General features: G+C 36.0%; 6 protein-coding genes across 13 annotated transcripts; 5 read left to right on the top strand and 1 right to left on the bottom strand.

The window, feature by feature from the left end:
- Nucleotides 1-2,033: 2,033 nt before the first annotated feature.
- LOC111794662 (histone H2A variant 1) lies at nucleotides 2,034-4,187 on the top strand. Its single transcript, XM_023676762.1, has 3 exons — nucleotides 2,034-2,136; nucleotides 2,251-2,373; nucleotides 3,678-4,187. The coding sequence occupies exons 2-3, from the start codon at nucleotides 2,260-2,262 to the stop codon at nucleotides 3,972-3,974; spliced, it is 411 nt and encodes a 136-aa protein (XP_023532530.1). The 5' UTR covers nucleotides 2,034-2,136; nucleotides 2,251-2,259; the 3' UTR covers nucleotides 3,975-4,187.
- A 452-nt stretch (nucleotides 4,188-4,639) lies between these two features.
- Nucleotides 4,640-6,215, top strand: LOC111795870 (beta-carotene isomerase D27, chloroplastic-like). 2 transcript variants are annotated; one of them, XM_023678486.1, is made up of 7 exons: nucleotides 4,640-4,953; nucleotides 5,023-5,162; nucleotides 5,239-5,331; nucleotides 5,411-5,472; nucleotides 5,549-5,655; nucleotides 5,733-5,825; nucleotides 5,932-6,215. In XM_023678486.1, exons 1-7 carry the CDS (start codon nucleotides 4,719-4,721, stop codon nucleotides 5,967-5,969), a joined length of 768 nt encoding a protein of 255 aa, XP_023534254.1. In that variant the 5' UTR covers nucleotides 4,640-4,718; the 3' UTR covers nucleotides 5,970-6,215. The 2 variants fall into 2 exon arrangements, with proteins under 2 accessions (XP_023534254.1, XP_023534253.1); XM_023678485.1 differs by having other exon boundaries at nucleotides 5,008-5,162.
- Nucleotides 6,216-6,353: 138 nt separating this feature from the next.
- Nucleotides 6,354-8,263, bottom strand: LOC111795873 (guanine nucleotide-binding protein subunit gamma 2-like). Its single transcript, XM_023678496.1, has 4 exons — nucleotides 7,937-8,263; nucleotides 7,021-7,073; nucleotides 6,821-6,865; nucleotides 6,354-6,751 (listed from the first exon to the last, which is right to left on the bottom strand). Exons 1-4 carry the CDS (start codon nucleotides 8,066-8,068, stop codon nucleotides 6,667-6,669), a joined length of 315 nt encoding a protein of 104 aa, XP_023534264.1. The 5' UTR covers nucleotides 8,069-8,263; the 3' UTR covers nucleotides 6,354-6,666.
- On the top strand, nucleotides 8,090-11,842 carry LOC111795869 (2-methyl-6-phytyl-1,4-hydroquinone methyltransferase, chloroplastic-like). Its single transcript, XM_023678484.1, has 4 exons — nucleotides 8,090-8,165; nucleotides 8,470-9,379; nucleotides 9,794-10,100; nucleotides 11,527-11,842. The coding sequence occupies exons 2-4, from the start codon at nucleotides 8,820-8,822 to the stop codon at nucleotides 11,680-11,682; spliced, it is 1,023 nt and encodes a 340-aa protein (XP_023534252.1). The 5' UTR covers nucleotides 8,090-8,165; nucleotides 8,470-8,819; the 3' UTR covers nucleotides 11,683-11,842.
- A 144-nt stretch (nucleotides 11,843-11,986) lies between these two features.
- Nucleotides 11,987-13,578, top strand: LOC111795872 (calmodulin-like protein 8). 2 transcript variants are annotated; one of them, XM_023678494.1, is made up of 4 exons: nucleotides 11,987-12,562; nucleotides 12,890-13,047; nucleotides 13,145-13,222; nucleotides 13,349-13,578. In XM_023678494.1, exons 1-4 carry the CDS (start codon nucleotides 12,484-12,486, stop codon nucleotides 13,481-13,483), a joined length of 450 nt encoding a protein of 149 aa, XP_023534262.1. In that variant the 5' UTR covers nucleotides 11,987-12,483; the 3' UTR covers nucleotides 13,484-13,578. The 2 variants fall into 2 exon arrangements, with proteins under 2 accessions (XP_023534262.1, XP_023534263.1); XM_023678495.1 differs by having other exon boundaries at nucleotides 13,338-13,420.
- A 367-nt stretch (nucleotides 13,579-13,945) lies between these two features.
- On the top strand, nucleotides 13,946-19,251 carry LOC111795871. 6 transcript variants are annotated; one of them, XM_023678491.1, is made up of 5 exons: nucleotides 13,946-14,810; nucleotides 15,134-15,191; nucleotides 15,593-15,813; nucleotides 18,656-18,724; nucleotides 19,147-19,251. In XM_023678491.1, exon 1 carries the CDS (start codon nucleotides 13,999-14,001, stop codon nucleotides 14,623-14,625), a length of 627 nt encoding a protein of 208 aa, XP_023534259.1. In that variant the 5' UTR covers nucleotides 13,946-13,998; the 3' UTR covers nucleotides 14,626-14,810; nucleotides 15,134-15,191; nucleotides 15,593-15,813; nucleotides 18,656-18,724; nucleotides 19,147-19,251. The 6 variants fall into 6 exon arrangements, with proteins under 6 accessions (XP_023534259.1, XP_023534256.1, XP_023534260.1 ...); XM_023678488.1 differs by lacking the exon at nucleotides 19,147-19,251 and having other exon boundaries at nucleotides 18,656-18,979; XM_023678492.1 differs by lacking the exons at nucleotides 15,593-15,813; nucleotides 19,147-19,251 and having other exon boundaries at nucleotides 18,656-18,973.
- The last annotated feature ends 274 nt before the right edge of the window (nucleotides 19,252-19,525 follow it).

Here is a 19,525-nt window from a genome sequence, read left to right as displayed (position 1 = left end):
ATAAGATTTATATTTCATACCAATCAAATTTACATCTAACATATCAATTAATTTTTAAAAAACTCAAAATAAACTATTGCATTAAAAAATTATTCCATAAAAAATTAAAAGTGATTCACTAAATTTATAATATAAAAATAAATAAATAAATTTAACCTACCTTTTTACGTCTCTCTATTGGCTTGTAATTAAAGAGGGGAAACAAAAAAAAGCTATAATTCCTAATTTCCCGTGAAGGGTTTGCCTTTTTCCCCACTTTAGGTGTTATTTTTTTGACATTGGATAAAGTAGGGTTAATAGATTGCCATTCAATTCCAAGGTCATATATATATATATATAATAAGTGAATATTTACGCTACTTTCTCCTAATATAATTAATATTGAAAATTAAATAAAAGACAACTTTACACAATCACAATTTAAATAAAAAAATCTAACTTCCTTTTAAATTAATAATATTAATTAGTATTTTAATAATTTTCCTCGACATTAATTTTCACGACAACTTTATTGCCTATAATTTACTTATTCATTAAAGGATTAAATCCTAATTTTTAACAATTCCGCCAATAAAATCAAATATTCAAATTTCAATTACTAGTAAACTCAAATTTAAATTAATGAATAAAAAGAAAGTGAAGTCATATAATCATGAAGTTGGAAGAAAATACTTATATTTATTATGCTAAAAAATAGCATTTTAAGATGGATGGTTTGAGTTTTATTCTATTTTAACATTTATACTTAAAAAAAAAAAAACGCTAAAAATAAAATGTTTATTAATCTCTCCTCAACCAATTTTAAAAGAAAGAAGTCGATTTAAAGATAGTTGAAAATAATGAAATTGAATTTGAAGAAACAAAAAAATAAAAATAAAAATTACACCCAAAGGAAGAGATGGAGAATCACCTAGAAAACGAGATTTATTTAATAATTATTTACCTTTTAAATATATATTTGTGGGGTCCATCAAGAGATCGAGAACCACGTTTGTAGCCATTTTAAGTGCACTCGTCGGTGAACCTAAAGCAGCTCGTGGTTCGTCTTTTCTGTTCGGGGAACACATTGGGCCCCACACCTTCCTAGTACGTAACAAGGATGGATTCACATTTTTTGCACAACTGCTCCAATGTGATACTTTATTATCAAATTTACCCCTTATCTTTACGTTTTTCCACTTTTACCATAAGTCTCTTGGCAAACCCTAATAATTAAAAAATAAATAAAAAAATAAATTGTTTTAAGTTAACTCACCATTCAAATGTATTTTTAATAAATATACAAATTTTATTAAAAACCGTGAATAATTAAGCTCCAATGCTTAACAAAGAATTTTGAAACTATTAAGACAGCATCTTAACAAAAAGTGTTTAGAATAATATAAGCAATAAATATGTTTTTGTTGATTAAAAAGAATAGTTAATAAAAATAGGTTTGATAAGATAACACGAAGCTAAAAATCTAAAATTAACCAAAGTAGGATCGGCATGAAAAAGATAAGATTGATTTAGTGGTTGGAAAATGAATGATATAATTCCATACAAAACAAAGGTTATAACTTTAGTGGAGGAGAAGATTGTCTTTCATTCATTTGATTGATGTTGAAAACCCATTATCATATACTTCAAATTTCAAAACCCAACACTACAATCATAAATCAAATCAACTTATCAAGTGCTTTTGATTCAATTAAAAAAAAAAAAAAAAAAAAAANTTTGAAATTTGATAAAATTCCTTGACTTTAATCCCCAACTTTTACTCAACTTTTCTCTCCTTCACTTTAACCCTCCAACTTTACTTAACTCAGGTTAAATTAAAAAAGAAAAGAAAAGAAAAGAAAATATTAAAAAATAAAACTTTGGAGGTAGCTGTTGGAGCAAGGGAAAAGCCCAACCCAAAGTATTGTTCAATATGGGTACCCAGATGGGCCATACTCCACAGGCCCATCGTACGAGAAATGGATAAAGTCAAGGGGTGTTTGTGTAAATATGAAATTTGAAATTTTCGGAGTTGAAATTCCCACCAAAAGTAAACCGCCAAGACGAGAAAGGAAGGCATTGAAAAAGCAAAAGCGATCCAACAAGCGCTCAAAATTCACTCTTCTCTCATTCCTTCTCTGCTTCCACCATCTCCAGGTCTCCTCTTTCTCTCTTCTTTTCATCTCCCGATTTTGTTTCTGTCTTCAGTATGCTAAACGGGGATTTTACTCTGCTCCAGATGTTTATCTGAATGCTCTTACCATTTTGCAGGTTCAAAAAATGGCGGGAAAAGGCGGCAAGGGGCTTTTAGCCGCAAAGACTCCGGCTGCTAACAAAGATAAGGACAAGGACAAGAAGAAGCCCATCTCTCGGTCCTCCCGTGCTGGTATACAGGTGTTCTTTTGAATTCTTACTCTGCCTTTTTTTTCCTCCAAAATTTGGAAGCAATCGAAACGTCGAAGCATGTTTAATTTTTCCTCATCTGCTGAACACCTATGAATTTCGAATGATTTTGATATATTTACTCGTATGAGGACATTACAACGACTGAGATAAGGTTATGTTTATGTTGCTGTATTTTGCGATCTTTGTTCCTTGAAATTGTTACTGTGATATAGCATTTTTTGTTGACAGCTAGGAATTTTAACATGGGGCTCTGAAATCTTTTTCAGTTCTTGGTTGAGGGAAGTGTAAGCTAGTTTTTTATAGGTTGGGCTAACAATTCGCAATTCAAATCCCCATGTAGTTTTATTTTTAAGCTACGTGTTGTTGAGATTTATCTGCCTATGTGGATCTGTGTTCCTTAAATTTGTACTACAATACAATTTTTTGTTGACAGCTTTAAATTTTAATACGGGTCTCTGAAAATTCTTCTAACTATCTGCTTTTGGAGGGATGTGCAAGCTAGTTTTTGTGGGTTGGGCTGAATATTCGCAATTCACTTTTTAATCTACTTGTAGTTAAGCTTAGTACAATTATGTTGTACCCTTTTTTATTGACAGCCTTGAACTTCAACATGGGACTCTGAAATCTATTTTAATTTTTTTTAGGTGAGGAAGTGTAAGCTAGATTTTTTTTTTCTGTTCTTTTTTTGTAGGTTGGGCTGAAAAGTTCTGAATTAAAATGCTCTAGTTTTTGAGGAACATGTAGTTAAGATTAGTATAACTAACTATGTTGATGTATCTACACCTTGTGATCTATGTTCTTCGAACTTTGACTGTATTGCCATTTTTTGTTGACAGCTTTGAATTTAACTAGTGTTTTGTGGGTTGGGATAAAAGTTCAGAATTCAAATGCCCATGTACTTTGAGTATTGTGATATTTTGTAGCTAACATGTGCTTTGAATTTAACTAGTGTTCTGTAGTTAACATGATTTCATTGATGTTGGTGTCTCTGAGTATTGTGATATTTGTTCGTTTAATTTTTATTCTAATAGCACATTTTGTTGTCAGCTTTGAATTTTAACATGGGGCTCTGAAATGCAATCTTCTGTAAACTATTATTTGTTTTATGGCGAAAGTGTAAGCGAGTGTTTTGTGGGCTGGGCTGAAAATTTACAATTCAAATGCCCTTGTAGTGTTTTATTTGTAAGCTACATTTGGGTTGAGTTCAAATGATTTCACTTAATTTGGGGCCTTGAATCGCACCAGTGTTGGGTCACTTTAACTTATGTAATCTCCGGATTGTGGGGTTCTAGTTCCCAGTGGGACGAATTCACAGGCATCTTAAAACAAGAATATCTGCAAATGGGCGAGTTGGTGCGACTGCTGCAGTGTACCTAGCATCAATTCTGGAGTATCTGACCGCGGAAGTGCTGGAGTTGGCTGGAAATGCGAGCAAGGATCTGAAAGTGAAGAGGATCACTCCAAGACACCTTCAGCTGGCCATTAGAGGAGACGAAGAGCTTGATACCCTGATCAAAGGAACCATTGCTGGAGGTGGTGTGATTCCTCATATTCACAAGTCCCTCATTAACAAAGCCTCCAAGGATTGAGACATTCACTTGTATCACTAAGTAGTTTAGCTTAATCTTCAGACATTTACTAGTGGCATCCAAGGATTGACACATTCATTCCTTGCATGCTTTTGTGAAGCCTTGTTATTATTTTCCCTCTTCCTTCTTTTGTGTATTTGGACAAGTATATTTGTTCAGTGTAAGATTGTTATGTTTTGTTGGATGGTTTTTAATTTACCTTACTTTCGACAACTTCATATCTTCGTTCTTACTACCCTACTTGAATGCATATTTGAAGCATATATATATATATTTTATTATTTTTGAATCTTCTCAGCATATTCGTCCCAAAGGAGGATTTTTCATAGAAGATGTCAATTGATTCTTAAAAATCGAAAAGGACATTGTTATGAATCAAATGGAATATTTCGTAAGCGGGAAAGAATATTTGTGTTGGATAAAGCTAAGAATGAGTTAATTCCATTATTGAAAAGTACAAACTATGAGAACCCAAATGAAATGGCATCTTTCCAAAGCCGGGAAGAATATTTGTTTTGTATAAATCCAAGAATTAATACATACAATTCATAATTTTTAGAGCATTATTCTAAATCCACAAATTAAATGGATACAAATATAGTTGTCATTTTTATGGTCCAAAGCTCCAAGCTTGAAATCATCTTATCTTCCATTGCCTGTATAAATACAACCACGCTTTCTTCTCAGCCCAAACTCTCATTTTTCTTGCTTCTTCTCTCTCTACAAAATTATAATAAAAAAGGAATGGATGTAAAATTAATTCAAGAAAGGAGGGTCATTTTGGGGAATTGGGGAAACATGAGGGGCAACCACAAAAGAAAGTTGAGAAGGAAAGCCAATTGTTGTGTTGCAGTGCTCACCGGAGCGGCAGAGAGAGGAGGAAATGAAGGAACGAGAAATCTCAATACGGTTTATACAGACAATTGGTTTGATAAGTTGGCTATTGATCATCTATCTGAGGCAGTACAGGCAACTTCAGGTGATTCATTTTAGTTTCCTTTTAATAAAATGGTAAAATGGAGTTATGGGGTAGGCCATATTTTTGCAGGTTGGAGAAGCAAAAAAAGTGGATATGAAAGCTTGGTGGAAGTGGCAACAATGGCGTCAAGAAATTTGAACCAAATCAAACAAAGAGAGGCCATGATTGAGGCACTTCAAAGGGCGTTTCCAAGGCCAATACTCTCTTTGGTAAACCCTCCTTCATTACCATATTTAATACCCTTTTTGGATCACGTCTAGTTTTTTCATTCTACTCAAACTGCAGATAAGAGCATTGCTGCCACAATCCAAATTCGCCAGAGAATATTTTGCCGCATTCACCACTGTCTTCTTTGCTTGGTTAGTCGGACCCTGCGAGGTAAATTTACCCGAAGCCCCCTTTCACTTCGCATGGGATTCAAGAACATTTTTTTTTTTAAAAATTACTTGATACGCAGGTGAAGGAATCAGAGTTGAATGGAAGAAGAGAGAGGAATGTTGTTCATATCCACAAGTGCAGGTATCTTTGTCTCGTATCAGAGTTGTATAATTATTATTATTATGCTTCCTCTAAGCTAAGCCCTCCGTACTTGCAGGTTCTTAGAGCAGACAAACTGTGTTGGAATGTGCATTAATCTATGCAAGTTTCCAACTCAGGATTTCATCAAGGATTCTTTGGGAATGCCAGTCAGCATGATCCCCAGTAAGTCTCCTCACTAAGCTACACAATCACCAAACATTTGCAGCAACCAAAGCAGCGCGTCTTCTTCTTCTTTGCAGATTTTGATGACATGAGCTGTGAGATGAAATTTGGAGAGGACCCACCAGCTTCAATCGAAGATCCAGCGCTCAACCAGCCATGTTACAAACTATGTATACTCTTCTTCTTCTTCTTCTTCTTCCTTTTCTTTACCTTCACGTGGCATGGTAATTCAAAGTTACAAAATGAATTCTAACCTACTTCCTTTACTCTTGGCAGGCAAAAAGAAAGAAAAACACACGACACAGACAAACTGAATCATTTAAAGAAAAGAGACGCAGAAAGCAAGATTTTTGAATCACATCCATTTTATCTCCTAGTTGTTATTGTTTTCAATGTTTTCACGAGCGCAGGAGAAGCTCTGTTCTTCTTCTTCTTCTTCCTAGATTTACACAACTTCGCAGGAATCTGGGTTTCCTAGTATGTCCAAACATGAATACGATTAGGCTAATTTGAACCACAAATTACAAGGACAATATTGATGATAACTCCTAATTCTCCTACTTTTAATGACTCATATATAAGGTCCCTCAAATAAGTGTGTTTGATAAACTATTAAATCTATTAAGAAAAAAAAAAAACATTTAATAAATCGACGTTTTCTGAGCTTAATTTTATATCTATAAGTTTCAAGGCCCAAATGAAACAAGCAGACCCCATATTGTAGGGACTTGGGCAGGAATTGTCTTTAGTCCATTGGGCTGCTTCCACAATAACTATACCAGATATCAGCCAGGTTTAAGTAAAGTCCTGCCAACGTTTCCAATCTACAAAGAGCGAAAGAAACTAATGCACTAGTAGTACTGTAGAACTAGACATGATATTAATTATCACCAAACTAAACTATTCTTGGGTATGTGCCACTCAGAAATCCAAGCCTCGGTGTTCGAAGATGTCAATTAGTGTCATATATCTCACACATCTTCCAAGTTTTAAGGGAGCAGAGCCTGCTGTTCAGAGAATCCAGCAGCCACAATCTGGTGAGCTTGGGGATCCTTCAAACCAGCGATCCCATAGTGGATTTACAACACCATTCAGCCTGTACACAAATTAAGCTGATTCAAAAACGGATCCAGATGGATGAGGGCGGGCGTTGTGTGGAACTTACACAGGCAAAAGTGGGTCTGATTTGGTTTCGATGCAGGGAAGCAAACTGAGAGCACGAAAAAAGATCATTTAAAAATTTGTATTCAACCTCTTTTGAAATATAGAGATGAAAAACAACCTTCTTTCTTCTTTCCCTCATGAAAATTCAATTGCACAACACCAGAAATGAAAGGGAAAAAGAGTAAGGACTGGTTGACTCACTCTTTGCATAACGATGAGATGTTTCCCATTTTCTCAACTTCCTCCAACTCTTCCTGCATCAACATTTACATAAAAAAATAAAACATTTATAACACAGTTATCAACTCGATCTGGAAGGGTATATCAAAGTAAAAGAGGAGGAATCACGGCTTGTTCCCAGCTTCTTGTTATGTTAGCCAAATTAATGATACAAAGGCTTTAAAGTCGATCTATGGCACGAAGGAAGACTAAAAATAATGAAGAATAGGCTCATTTGGTTAATTCTAGATCTTCCCCAAATGAAATTAAGTGACAATATTACCTTAAAGAATGGAAGGTAAGCAAAACGTATACAGCTACCTCAAATAGGCAGCTGCATTCACAATCAAAAACCAATACAAGTACGTAGAGGATTTCAACCAGTCTCTGTCCACCCAGCAAAATATATGGAAGCAAAGTTAAAAATACCCTTCTCATGGAGCTATTAGCTCATTTTAGATTCATAGATAGTAGATCGCATATAATATTACTTAAACAGGAAATAAGCGCTTTAAGTCTTAAATTCTGCAATTATTGAACAATTCATCAGATGATTCTGTTGAAACCTCCAAGGAATAGCAAATAAGCCTAATTTCTCTTCTTAAAAAAGAAAAAAGAAAAAAAAAAAAAAAAAAAAATGCCTTGCTGTTTTACTTACTTCAGTTTGTTAACATCAAAGGGAAAGCAAACAAGCCTGATTTTTCTTTCTATCGCGCCTTACGGTTTTGCTATTACTGAATCTTTTCCTAGAAAAGGAGCCATAATTTCCTTGGTGGTTTGAAATTTTCATACAAAGATCAAAAACAGGCAAATGCTGGAACTGTTGGAGAAATTAGAGAAAATGCTCGAAACAAACAGCAAATAAGTGAACGTGGGAGAAAAGAGGTGAACACAAAACCTGCAAGTATCTGAGTTCCTGTTCAAGACGCTTGAGCTCCGCGAGAATGCGATGCTTTCCTCGTGAGTCAACGACAGTTCCGACACCAATTGCAGGCTGGGGGACGAGCTGTCCATCGAAAGACGACGCCATTACCACAAACCAAAATGGAGCTCCGCAACGCACTGCTTACACTAACGGCTGAACCATTCTTGGACCTACAAATCTGATCCCACAGACGAGAAAGAAAGTAATTTTGGTCTTCTTCTTGTATGTGGTTTCCGTTTGGGTTCTATAACTTCCCACGCTCAACTTCAAGGAATAATAAATTTAAAGTAATTTTATGTTAATTCTCTTGAAATTCTGAACATTATTTTTATATTTATTTATTATTTTCACAATAATGAGCAAGGGTCTAGAATCTTGGCATAAATGGCTTTTATTAATTTAAAATATACTTTTTTTTTTTTAAATAAAAAAAAAAAATTCAATTTATTTGTTATAAGATAGCATAGAAAAAGGCAATTTAAGAAAATAAGTCTTTTTTCTTATAGGAAATTTGTGTGATGCAAACAAGGAAGTAGCGCCACACATTTGTTCGCCTCATTCGATTCTCTCTCAACTGTCCGCCTCACTCTGCTATGCTGTTGATGCCGTAGCGGTAAGCTCTGCTTTCCCCTTGGTCGCTCCATTGACATTATCGACTCTCTCACCTTCGAGATTCCTTCACGCCTTTGCATGCATGTACGTTAGCGATTCACTTCCACCCAATTTCTGGTCCATACGGGTATACTAGTCGATTTTTGTCGTTGGTTTTCTTGATAAGTTTTGAAACTATCCATCGTTTTTTTGTCAATTCTCACAATCTTTGCCTATTGGATTGGATTGTTTGTGGCTATAAATTATGGCTTCTGCAATGCTAAATGGAGCTGAAAGCCTCAAACTCACCCGAGGATTGGTTCCGAATGGATTGGGTTTTTCGGGTTCGAATCTCCATGGGAAGACTTTTCCCAAATTAGGTCTAGTTTCCAGTTTTAGGTGTTCCAAGGTCGTGTCCATGGCGCCCAAGTGTAATCTTTCTGCTTCGCGGCCAGTTTCTCAGCTTAGGTTCATTCAGCACAAGAAAGAGGCCTTCTGGTTCTATAGGTTCCTGTCGATTGTGTACGACCATATCATAAACCCTGGGCATTGGACTGAGGATATGAGGGATGAAGCTCTTGAGCCTGCAGATCTCCACAATAGGAATATGATTGTGGTGGATGTTGGTGGTGGTACTGGTTTTACCACTTTGGGGATAGTGAAGCACGTGGATGCCAAAAATGTAACCATTCTGGACCAATCGCCTCATCAGCTAGCTAAGGCTAAGCAGAAAGAGCCCTTGAAAGACTGCAAAATTATTGAAGGGGATGCTGAGGATCTTCCATTTCGTACTGATTATGCAGATAGATATGTATCTGCTGGAAGGTGAACTGCTGAAACTCTACTATGGGTTTTTTGTGAATGTTGTTTTGTAATGTGTAACTATTTATGTTGATTTACTGGTTGGAACAGGGGTTTGGAGGATCTTGTTTTGAGTGAACATTCTAAAATAGAAACAAATTAGAATATGAAGTGAGTCATTCCCATTTGAGCAATAACTTGTTTAAAAATTTTGTATGTGGCTGATGGTGGATTGGGGATCAATAAAGCTCAAGTCTAACCAAAGGAATCTGCAATTTAGCCTTTTGATATAAGGAGATTATAGCTGGAGGACAGAGAAGTCGCTTTTAGTACAAGGGCTGCGTGTGTTATATGTTTAACTTTTTATATGCGAGAGAAAAAGGGATGTTGAGAGTTTTAATGGTATCTCTGATCTTGTTTTCTGATATCTCCGCTCAGTATTGAATACTGGCCAGATCCACAGCGTGGCATCAAAGAAGCATACAGGGTTCTCAAACTTGGAGGAAAAGCATGTTTAATTGGTCCAGTGTACCCAACATTTTGGCTGTCTCGCTTCTTTGCAGATGTGTGGATGCTTTTCCCAAAGGAAGAAGAGTATATTCAGTGGTTCACAAATGCTGGATTTAAGGACGTTCAATTGAAAAGGATTGGTCCAAAATGGTACCGAGGAGTTCGTCGCCATGGTCTAATCATGGGATGTTCCGTGACTGGTGTGAAACCTTATTCTGGTGACTCTCCTTTGCAGGTAATTCTTTTCTCCATTTTCAATTTATGCTGTAGGTTGTCGCAAGGCTTCTCATAAAGCATATCTGAATTGCTATTGTGTTATAACCATTGTCAAGAATGACAGGGTGCTGGATAAATTGTTGTTTTACCTATTATGTGGTTTCCATTGTTAAAAAACCCCTCACCAACACACACACACACACACAAAACAACAACTGCAACAAAAAGTGAGAAATTCCTTTCCTGACTACCATCTGTCGGGAATTGTGTGCTCGTACAAGTACATTCTTGTACTACTTCTTTGCACTCAATACTTGCTGCTTCCTGAGTAGTTTAAAGAAGGCAATTGAAGAGACCTAGAACGATAATGAAAGGATTTTTCAACTGAGAGAAATAGTTTGTAATAGAGCAATAATATGGTATAAAATTGCTTATCTATTCTTCTGTTTAGGCGCTGCAGCTGGTTAATTAAAAGTGTTCTCATCTCAAGGATTCTTAATCAGAATTCTGTGAGTTTTGACACTGAAATTCAGACTTCTCGCTCAAGGAAAATCCAGATGGTTTCCGTTTATTATATGATGCTTGAAACTTTAAGTCCTTGACAAATGAGGGTGAGAAAGAGATTGAACCTTAGTTTAAGTGCGAACTTACTACCTTCGGTTTGTATTTGACATGTTCGCATATTTTATTTTAATTTCTCCAAATTCATTTCCGTTTACATATTAGAACATGGCTCATGCTACCCCAAGACTTTTTGGGATTCTGCTTTGCACCTTTGCCTGGATCCACCGGAAAAAACCAACCGGTATATTTATGGTTTTCATTTGGGTTCAGTTCTTGGAAATCAAGACTCTTAAATGTGAACACTCAGTCTAGACACAAACAAGTATTGACCTGAACATATGCAAAAACCAAATGCATGGTTATCATATGGAATCAGTTCTTTGAAAACGCGACTTGGAACATGTACACTGAGTCTAACCACAAGAATTATGACTTGGAACATGTACACTCAGTCTACCCACAAACGAGTATTGACCTGAACATATGCAAAAACCAAATGCATGGTTATCATATGGAATCAGTTCTTTGAAAACGTGACTTGGAACATGTACACTGAGTCTAACCACAAGAATTATGACTTGGAACATGTACACTCAGTCTACCCACAAACGAGTATTGACCTGAACATATGCAAAAACCAAATGCATGGTTATCATATGGAATCAGTTCTTTGAAAACGTGACTTGGAACATGTACACTGAGTCTAACCACAAGAATTATGAACATGATCATCTGTCTGAAGACTTTGAGAACATAAAATTTGAGTGATGAGATCTTTCACTATGTCATAGTAACCATTGTTGACACAAGTGTTTTGTCTTTGTAAGTTTGTTTTTACTCTAAGATTGGCTTCCCTGAGCGTTAAATGAATTCCTTTGCAGCTTGGTCCCAAGGAAGAGGATGTATCGAAACCTGTAAACCCGTTCGTGTTTCTTGCTCGCTTCCTTCTGGGAGCCATGGCATCTACATACTATGTGCTGGTTCCCATATACATGTGGATCAAAGATCAGATTGTTCCAAAAGGTCAACCAATCTGAGTTCGAAAGAGGGGTTGAAGCTGATATTCTACTCTTGCACATGCAATTTTAGTTTGCAAGTTGTGTAGTACTGTTTGTTTCTTGCTGTTGTCCTTTCTACTATGACAATAAATTTGAATACCCATCAGAAATGTGTATGATTTTGATTGGAACTTTTGCAGGGATCAGAAAACTTCCTTGGAATCAATTCTTCCAAATTAAAGCTCATAGCGTCATCTTGAGGTCAGAATGACTTCGGGAGCCATCCGAAATAATTCCGACTCAGAGTTCACTTTGGTCTAAAATAATTGTGCAGACATATATACATGCATACATTTTTGTGTGGATTGTCATTATAAAAATTTGAGGAGGATAGATTAGATAGTAAAGAAACAATTTTAATTTAGTATAGGGAGCCTTCTGCCAAGCAATCCGAAGACTACGGCACTTATGGGTTGTGTTGAAGTATGGACTGGACACTTTTACAGGGCCGAATTAATTAGTTGACCCCCAGAAATGGGGGTTGGGGGTTATCTCAATTGCATGCAGTTGAGTTTTTATTATTTTATTTTGGTCCAACAAAGGCTGTCAATCTAGAAAATTTCTCATTCAAAGCGGAGAAATTTTTTAGGAGAAAATTGTAGTTTTCTTTAAGCTCGTTTGACTATTCCAAATCTCATTGAACAATCAACAATATTATTCTTTTCTGGCTCACCAACATGTATATAAGACTATATGGAGTCCCATTGCATCACACCTCCTTGGTTTTCTTCTTCTCGTTTTCGTTTCTGCTAATTGTTCACAACAGCGACCCAACTTATAATGGCTGTTGAAGCTCTTACTGAAGATCAGATTGCCGATTTCCGGGAAGCCTTCTGTTTAATTGACAAGGATGCGGATGGTGGGTTCATTCTTCTCTCTTCCCCTTTGCTTTCGCTGTTGCTTTTGCTTTTGTTTTTGCCCACCTCCTGATTGATGTTTTTCCTGAATTAAACAAGATGCTGAAACTTACATTTTATTCATTACACTTTTTTGGTTCTGCAAAAGGATATACTTGAGGATGGATGTTCTGTTTTTAATCAGTACTGGGTTGTAATAATCTTAACTTTTACAAGTCAAAATTTGTTTTTATAGATTCTTTGTGAGAAAGAAGTAGTTATATTTTTTAGTTTAGAAAGAGTGAAGGCTTAAAGTGATTGTTAAAATATGTTGGTGGGGATATTTGCAGGATTCATCACTGTGGAGGAGCTAGCGGCAGTGATTCAGTCATTGGATGGACATCCCACCAAGAATGAAGTTAGAGATATGATATGCGAAGTGGATGTGGACGCCAATGGGACGATAGATTTTGATGAGTTCCTGAATGTGATGGCAAGGAAGGTGAAGGTAAAAAAAAAAAAAAGAGGAAAACGCAAAGGGTAGAAATGAATTGTGATAGGGATTTTAGTGTGCATGGAGGCTGAGGAGGAGTTGGGTTTTGCAGGGCAATGTGACGGAGGAGCTAAAAGAGGCCTTCAAAGTGTTTGATAGGGACCAAGATGGTTATATCTCAGCTTTTGAGGTACAATTTGAATCCATTTCTCTCTGAATACTGAATAGGGTCTGATAATGCTTTAAAATCTCCATTGATTCATTCATTGTGTGAAATTAATTAGCTTAACGTCTTACCGAGAAAGTGAATGTGCAGCTGAGAAATGTAATGATAAATTTGGGAGAGAGATTGACAGATGAGGAGGCTGAACAAATGATTCGAGAGGCGGATTTGGATGGCGATGGCAGAGTGAGTTACGAAGAGTTTGCCAACATTATGACAATCACTTGATCCCATTTCAACATTACTAAGAACAATCTTTCATTCATGTTTGTTCATACCATTTGCCCTCACTGTGTACCAACCAATAAAGTTCAATAATAATAATTTATTATCGTCTTATTTTTTTTATGACTTCTAGCTTCAATTTAAATTTCTATGGTTTTTAAAATAGTTTTAAACAATTTGACTTAACATGAACTTTGAAAAGAAAAAAAAAAATAATTTTATCCTTAAAACATGACAGTAGTATCAATCTTAACCGTAAACACATAAATACAATTTATCAAAATTTAAGTTTAACTTTGTACCAAAATTAAGTATCAAATAAAAAAACCTACAATTTTAATAATAATAATTAAGTTAAATATTAAATATGTTTTTTAACTAATTAGATATATTCCAAAAATATTTTTTTGATAGCTTTAAAGGCAAGGGTTCAGGTTAGATTTATATTTTCCCTTGTATTGCCCCTAAAAATTAAAATAAAATCTCTCTGTTTCAGAAGTTTAACGTGGACGGTGACGATGAGCTTTCTGAACCCTCCGATGATGGAGCCTTCGCAGCCCCAAAATCCCGACGACTACTCTGCTGCTACGACGATTATCACCTTCCAACGTCCAATTCCTCTTCTTCGCGGACCAATTCGAGCCGGTCGATCTGAAAATCCATCGGCAGGTCCGTACTTGCTTGCATTTAGAGATCCTCAAGCTTGGAAATCTGCCTACAAAATCTGCGAGTCTAAAATCATCGAACAATGCGAGGCCGGCGCGAGGATCGGTTGCTCAATAACTGCTATCAACAAATGCAAGCGGCCGTGGTGGAGTTTTTTGATACAGTCGAAGAAAGGGCTGGATTTGAAGGATAGGGAGCAGTGCGAAGAGCGCGAAATGGAGGCTTGTTTGGCTGGCGCGAAGGAGAAGTGTGTCGGTTTTGCGAAGGAGAAGTGTTCTAAACCGTTCATGGAAGCTAGAATTGTAGCGAGGGGGAGAAATATAACAGAGAAGGAGGCGAAGATGTGGATTTGTTGGGCTTCAATGGCTGATAAAAAATTTTCTGTCCCTTCGTTTGAGATAGGCCGAAAGTTTTCTGGAGTTGGTCTTGAGAAGACGACTTATCGGGCTAATGAATTGCTTGACAATTATTTTTCTTGAATGGGTGCTAGTGACGCTGTATCATTTAATGGTTGCCCTTCATGGGGGGGTTTCGACAGTAAACTCTGTGTATCGCCACAAACATTTGACATGAAGGATTTTTTTTTAAAGGTCCGATCTGGTGGAGCATGTACGGTGGATGAACAACTGCTGCAATGGTTCAAGCGAAGATGGACGATATGAAGGTATATTTTCCTTATTGATTTTTTTTCGGGAATTCATAGTCAATTGAATTATATGAAATCAAAGTTTCTTGATAAATCACATTGTGGTTTGGCTGTGGTTACACGTCGATGACATTGTTTGATCAAATATAGAAATACTGACTACAAATGGCATTCTAGGACTTCCCAGCAATCTCATTACTAAATAAGGATGCATAATTGTTTTTTTTAATATTTTTTTTTTATAGGATTAGGATGCATAATCGTAGCAGTATCTGTTGTCAACTGGCATAGTATTGATTATTGAAAACAATATAATCTAATCGTTCACTATTTCATTGCAGGACAGTTTCTTGCATATGCCTAATGCTGTTAGACGGCCAAACATACCACAATTTACGGGTCAGTTTCTTGGCAATTCCATGGTTCACAAGCATTTATTTCTAGTGATTAAGTGACTGTGGTGTAGGGAATAATAATGTAGTGTTGGTTTGATTACACTTATGTCTAGCTAAATTAATTATAGTATATTACTTTAGTTAATTTGGCAATTAGTTTCCTTGAAATTTTAGTCTTTTTCTTCCCAATTCTCTGTACGGCTAAAAAATGCCAGACTGTTGTTCTTAAAAAACCTATGGAAGATGATGAATTAGAAGAGCCCCTTCTATGGAATATTTTGTTCTCTTTAGGATGGATATCCTATTTCTTTAATAACTTGAATATTAAACTTCTAAGTCTGTTTATTTAAGATGATATCAAAGTAAGAGTCTGGGAGTTTGAATTCCTTTACCACTATTTTCTAGGTGTTGGATCACATGAATCAAAATTAATAGTCAAGCATAATAGCTTGAGTTGGGCTTTTTGATCTAGTGCTGATTCAACAGTCAACACCACATAAAAACCCATCCTTCGTGATGAAATCCTTATTAAGTAATGACTACGGCGGACAATGCATCCAAATTAAAGCAGCTGCTCAGTGCATAATTTGATTCTGATCCTTTATGGCTGCTGTGATTAAATCAATGTGAGTTTGACGAAAATGGTTTGCTTGATTGATTTAGATTGTATGGCAGATTGATTGGAATTTATGGAAATTGATACTCATTTCCACCTAATAACTCAAGGTACAATATATATATGTATGAAGATGATAAATAATCGAGATCTTTTTGTGAAAATACATTGGTGTAGGCGCAATTGTGTGGGAAAAGGTATAAATCTTGTTATTTAAATACGATGTAGGTTTTTCTTTTTATTAAACTTTAGGATAAGAATGTTTTTTCTACCAACTTTGTGAAAGAAATGTGTCTGAATACACCTGAGGAATAGGAGAATGTTTCAAGGTGTTTGAGNAGAAAACCCTTGAAACATTAAACTTAGTTGAGAAAACTCAAACACCTTGAAACATTCTCCTATTCCTCAGGTGTATTCAGACCTACCCGTTTGGCATGCTATCATAGTTTCAATGCCTCGTCATGACATTTGGACATCTTTGCTCCAAGTGGAAACTAGAAAATCCCTTTTTCAGCAACAAGGAGGCGATTGAATGAATATGGCACCCTCAGTTTAACTCACATTAAATCAACCATTCGCAGTAACGTTAAAAACCAACTTCAAGGCATTGTTCTTGGAGACTCTGTAGTAAAGTTGCAATAGACCATCACTATCACTTAGTCGATTGGTTTTCTGAAAACTAATGAGGAAATTATGAAAATAAAATTTAAAGGTTTGGGCAGAATTTGTTGCATTAATTTGAAACGATCTCCAAAGAGAGCTGTGGATTGGGCTCAACCACTCCCACTAGCCAGAGAAGTTTACTTATTTTGGGTCGGTATCGGTTTAATAAGCTTAGTATGGTGAAGTTTGAGGTTAAGAAGCCTAGAATTGCATAATGAATTATAGGAAACGAGTGTGGTTGAGATTAACAGCGGCAGAGTTAAGAGAGAGAAAAGATGGAGAGAGAGAAGGGATGAAAAGGTGAAATGAGCTTATTAAAATGATTGATAATGCATACAAAGTGAAGACAAGAATGGTAGGAGGGCAAGGAAAGAGTGTAGCTGTATACTGTTTCAAAAGTGGAATATAGGTTTTCTCGAGTCCTTCATTCAGACAAGCGCCAAAAAACAAACATCCACAACTGTTCATGTTTGGGAATAATGGAATATAAAATGCCTCCAACAACATGGAAACAGTACATCTAACATTTTTAATACCCTTTTTTTCTTTTAATACTTCCTCTGGAATAAAACAAAAAAATAATCCCATTAAGATGAAGTATTCGAATCACAGTCCCACAGGAGCTTTTAAGATGATGATATATAAGATGGAATACTTATATATACAATACAATACATTTTAGAAAGAAATGATTTCTAAAAAGTTGAAAGCAATAAGCATGGAGAAGGGGAATCTGGAAAGCACCAAAACCAAAACTCTTTGGATAAGGGAAATTCTGTGACTCAAAACCCCAAACAGTAACCAAAGCTGAAGATCAATCTCCATTGCTCTCGCCCCTAACTCTTCCTACGACTAAATTGTAAATTAAACCAACCTGCAACACAAGAGAATGAAGAAGTGTGTTTTTGATATACAGGAATTGGATGAAGCACACAGCAACAAGAAATGAAAATAGGGGGGTTGGGGTTCAATGATGGGGAGAAGAAGGGGGATTGGAATATTCGTGATACCACCAAAAGGTGAAGCTACCATATGATCTGATCTTTCCTTGTGTGAAGAGCAAGAAGAAGTTTAGATCATGCTGGCAGCTTCAACTGCTGGTGATGCACGGCAGAGTAAGAGAGTTTGTGTTGTAGTAATTTGAAGGAAGAGGAGGGCAATAGGTAAGGGGATATAAATAGAGTTTGTTGCTGTTGATTATTATGTGATTGCAAGTTTTTGAAGAAAATGAGATGGCAGAGTGGCAGTGGTCCAAAGGTAAGACAAAATTGAATATTATGAAGCCCCACGCCATTCACCAGCAGACAAGCTAATGTGTAGCTCTAAAATTTACCTTATGACTTTTTCACTTTATGCAGCTCTCTCTCTCTCTCTCTCTCTCTCTCTTTCACACACACACACACACACACACACACACACACACACACACAAAAATCTTCCATGAAATAGCAAAGATGAAGACAGCAGAACACAAAGTGAGCAGTCTCTTGGGGACCATGTGCATGGCTTCTAACAAACTTTCGGAGAAAGAAATACCCACCATCTTAAACCAGCCAAATCATGCATGTGACTCTCTCTCTCTTACTTTGTTGGTTTCTGTTTTGTTTTATATATTTCTTGTTGGGTTTTTCCTTAATGGCGAGTGAGATCTATACTTTATCTTTATTAGCAAAGGGGGATGCCATATGCTGGAGGCTTAATAATTGGACTCTAAAGTTAATACCCAACATAGACTAGTAATAATATCATCTTTTACGACCACCGTGAGATTGCCTAGTAGTCAATAAAGTCAGGTAAATGATAAAGGACTTGGAGGCTCAGTAGTCAATAAAGTCAGGTAAATGACAAAGGACTCGGAGGGAATGGGTTCGTGTAATAGTGATAACCTCTCTAGCTAAGATTTAATGCTCTACAAGTTACCTTAGGAACCATGTGTGGTCGAATGAAGGTTGTGCAAGCTAGATTCAAAATACAATACTAATAATAAGATCATCTTTTACTCTAATCTTGTATAAGATAGAACCATCTGGTGCAGGCCTTATTTATGTGTGTTCGTTTTCCATGTACTGTTAATTCATATTATATGCGGATGAAAACATAGATGAAGTTGGTTTGGCTTTATGGTTGTGACATTGACATCCTGTTTCTTTCTATGTTGTTTTGGTTCATAATTTGGTTGGTTGAGGTAGATGATGATGTCGCTCAGATCTCATCCCCAAATAAGCATCTGTATTGAAGTTATCAGAAAAAGTGGAAATGTAAGTATTCTGTACCTAAAGTTTCTCCAGTTGGGTTTCATCCAATCCACCCGCAACCACTTCACATGTGTTTTTTGAAATTTTCTTCTAAATTGCAAACTACTCTTTTTCTTGCATCTTCTGTCCGTGATTTTGACTGCTTTTGTTGCCCAATGTTTCCCAAATAGTTCAATAACATTAAACCAATACTCTGCTTTGCTTATATATAAAATGGTTGCTTCTTTTAAACAAAACCATATATTGGACTATTTTTAGTACAAGTTTCACAAACTCCTATTCACATATGGTTAAATCACCAAGGAGTTGCCCCAAATTTTATAATCACAAATTACAAAAGTAAAGAAAAGAATGGACAAAACTATGATCTATATTTTAAGCTATTTACCCTTTATTGTTGATTGTGCAAACTGCAAATACGGAAGAAGTGTGCCACATCATTTTTTAATAAAGACAGGGCACACTTGTACGGAAGGTGGCGGCGTGGCGGCATCGCAAGCAAAGAATATAACACGGGTATAGGGTAGACTTATATCTAAATTCCTAGTCTTAGGTTAGAATAGGTTGTTTTGTATTTCATTGTTTTAAACTATTTTGCGTTTGTTTTTATTTTCTCTAAATTCGTTTGTTTTTATTTTCTCTAAATTCGTTTGTTTTTATTTTCTCTAAATTTCAGTATTTTGTATTTAAACACGTAAGACTATGACTATTGTTTTTAAACGTTTTTCGAAGAGCATTTGTACCCTGCTTAATAATTAAATTATGATGTTAATTAGCTTTGAAGAAGACAATACATCAAACAAA

This window comes from Cucurbita pepo, chromosome LG05, assembly GCF_002806865.2.
Source record: "Cucurbita pepo subsp. pepo cultivar mu-cu-16 chromosome LG05, ASM280686v2, whole genome shotgun sequence".
Taxonomy (NCBI): Eukaryota; Viridiplantae; Streptophyta; class Magnoliopsida; order Cucurbitales; family Cucurbitaceae; genus Cucurbita; species Cucurbita pepo.
The sequence above is the reverse complement of the archived record's forward strand: the minus strand, read 5'-3'. Positions and strand labels throughout refer to the sequence as shown.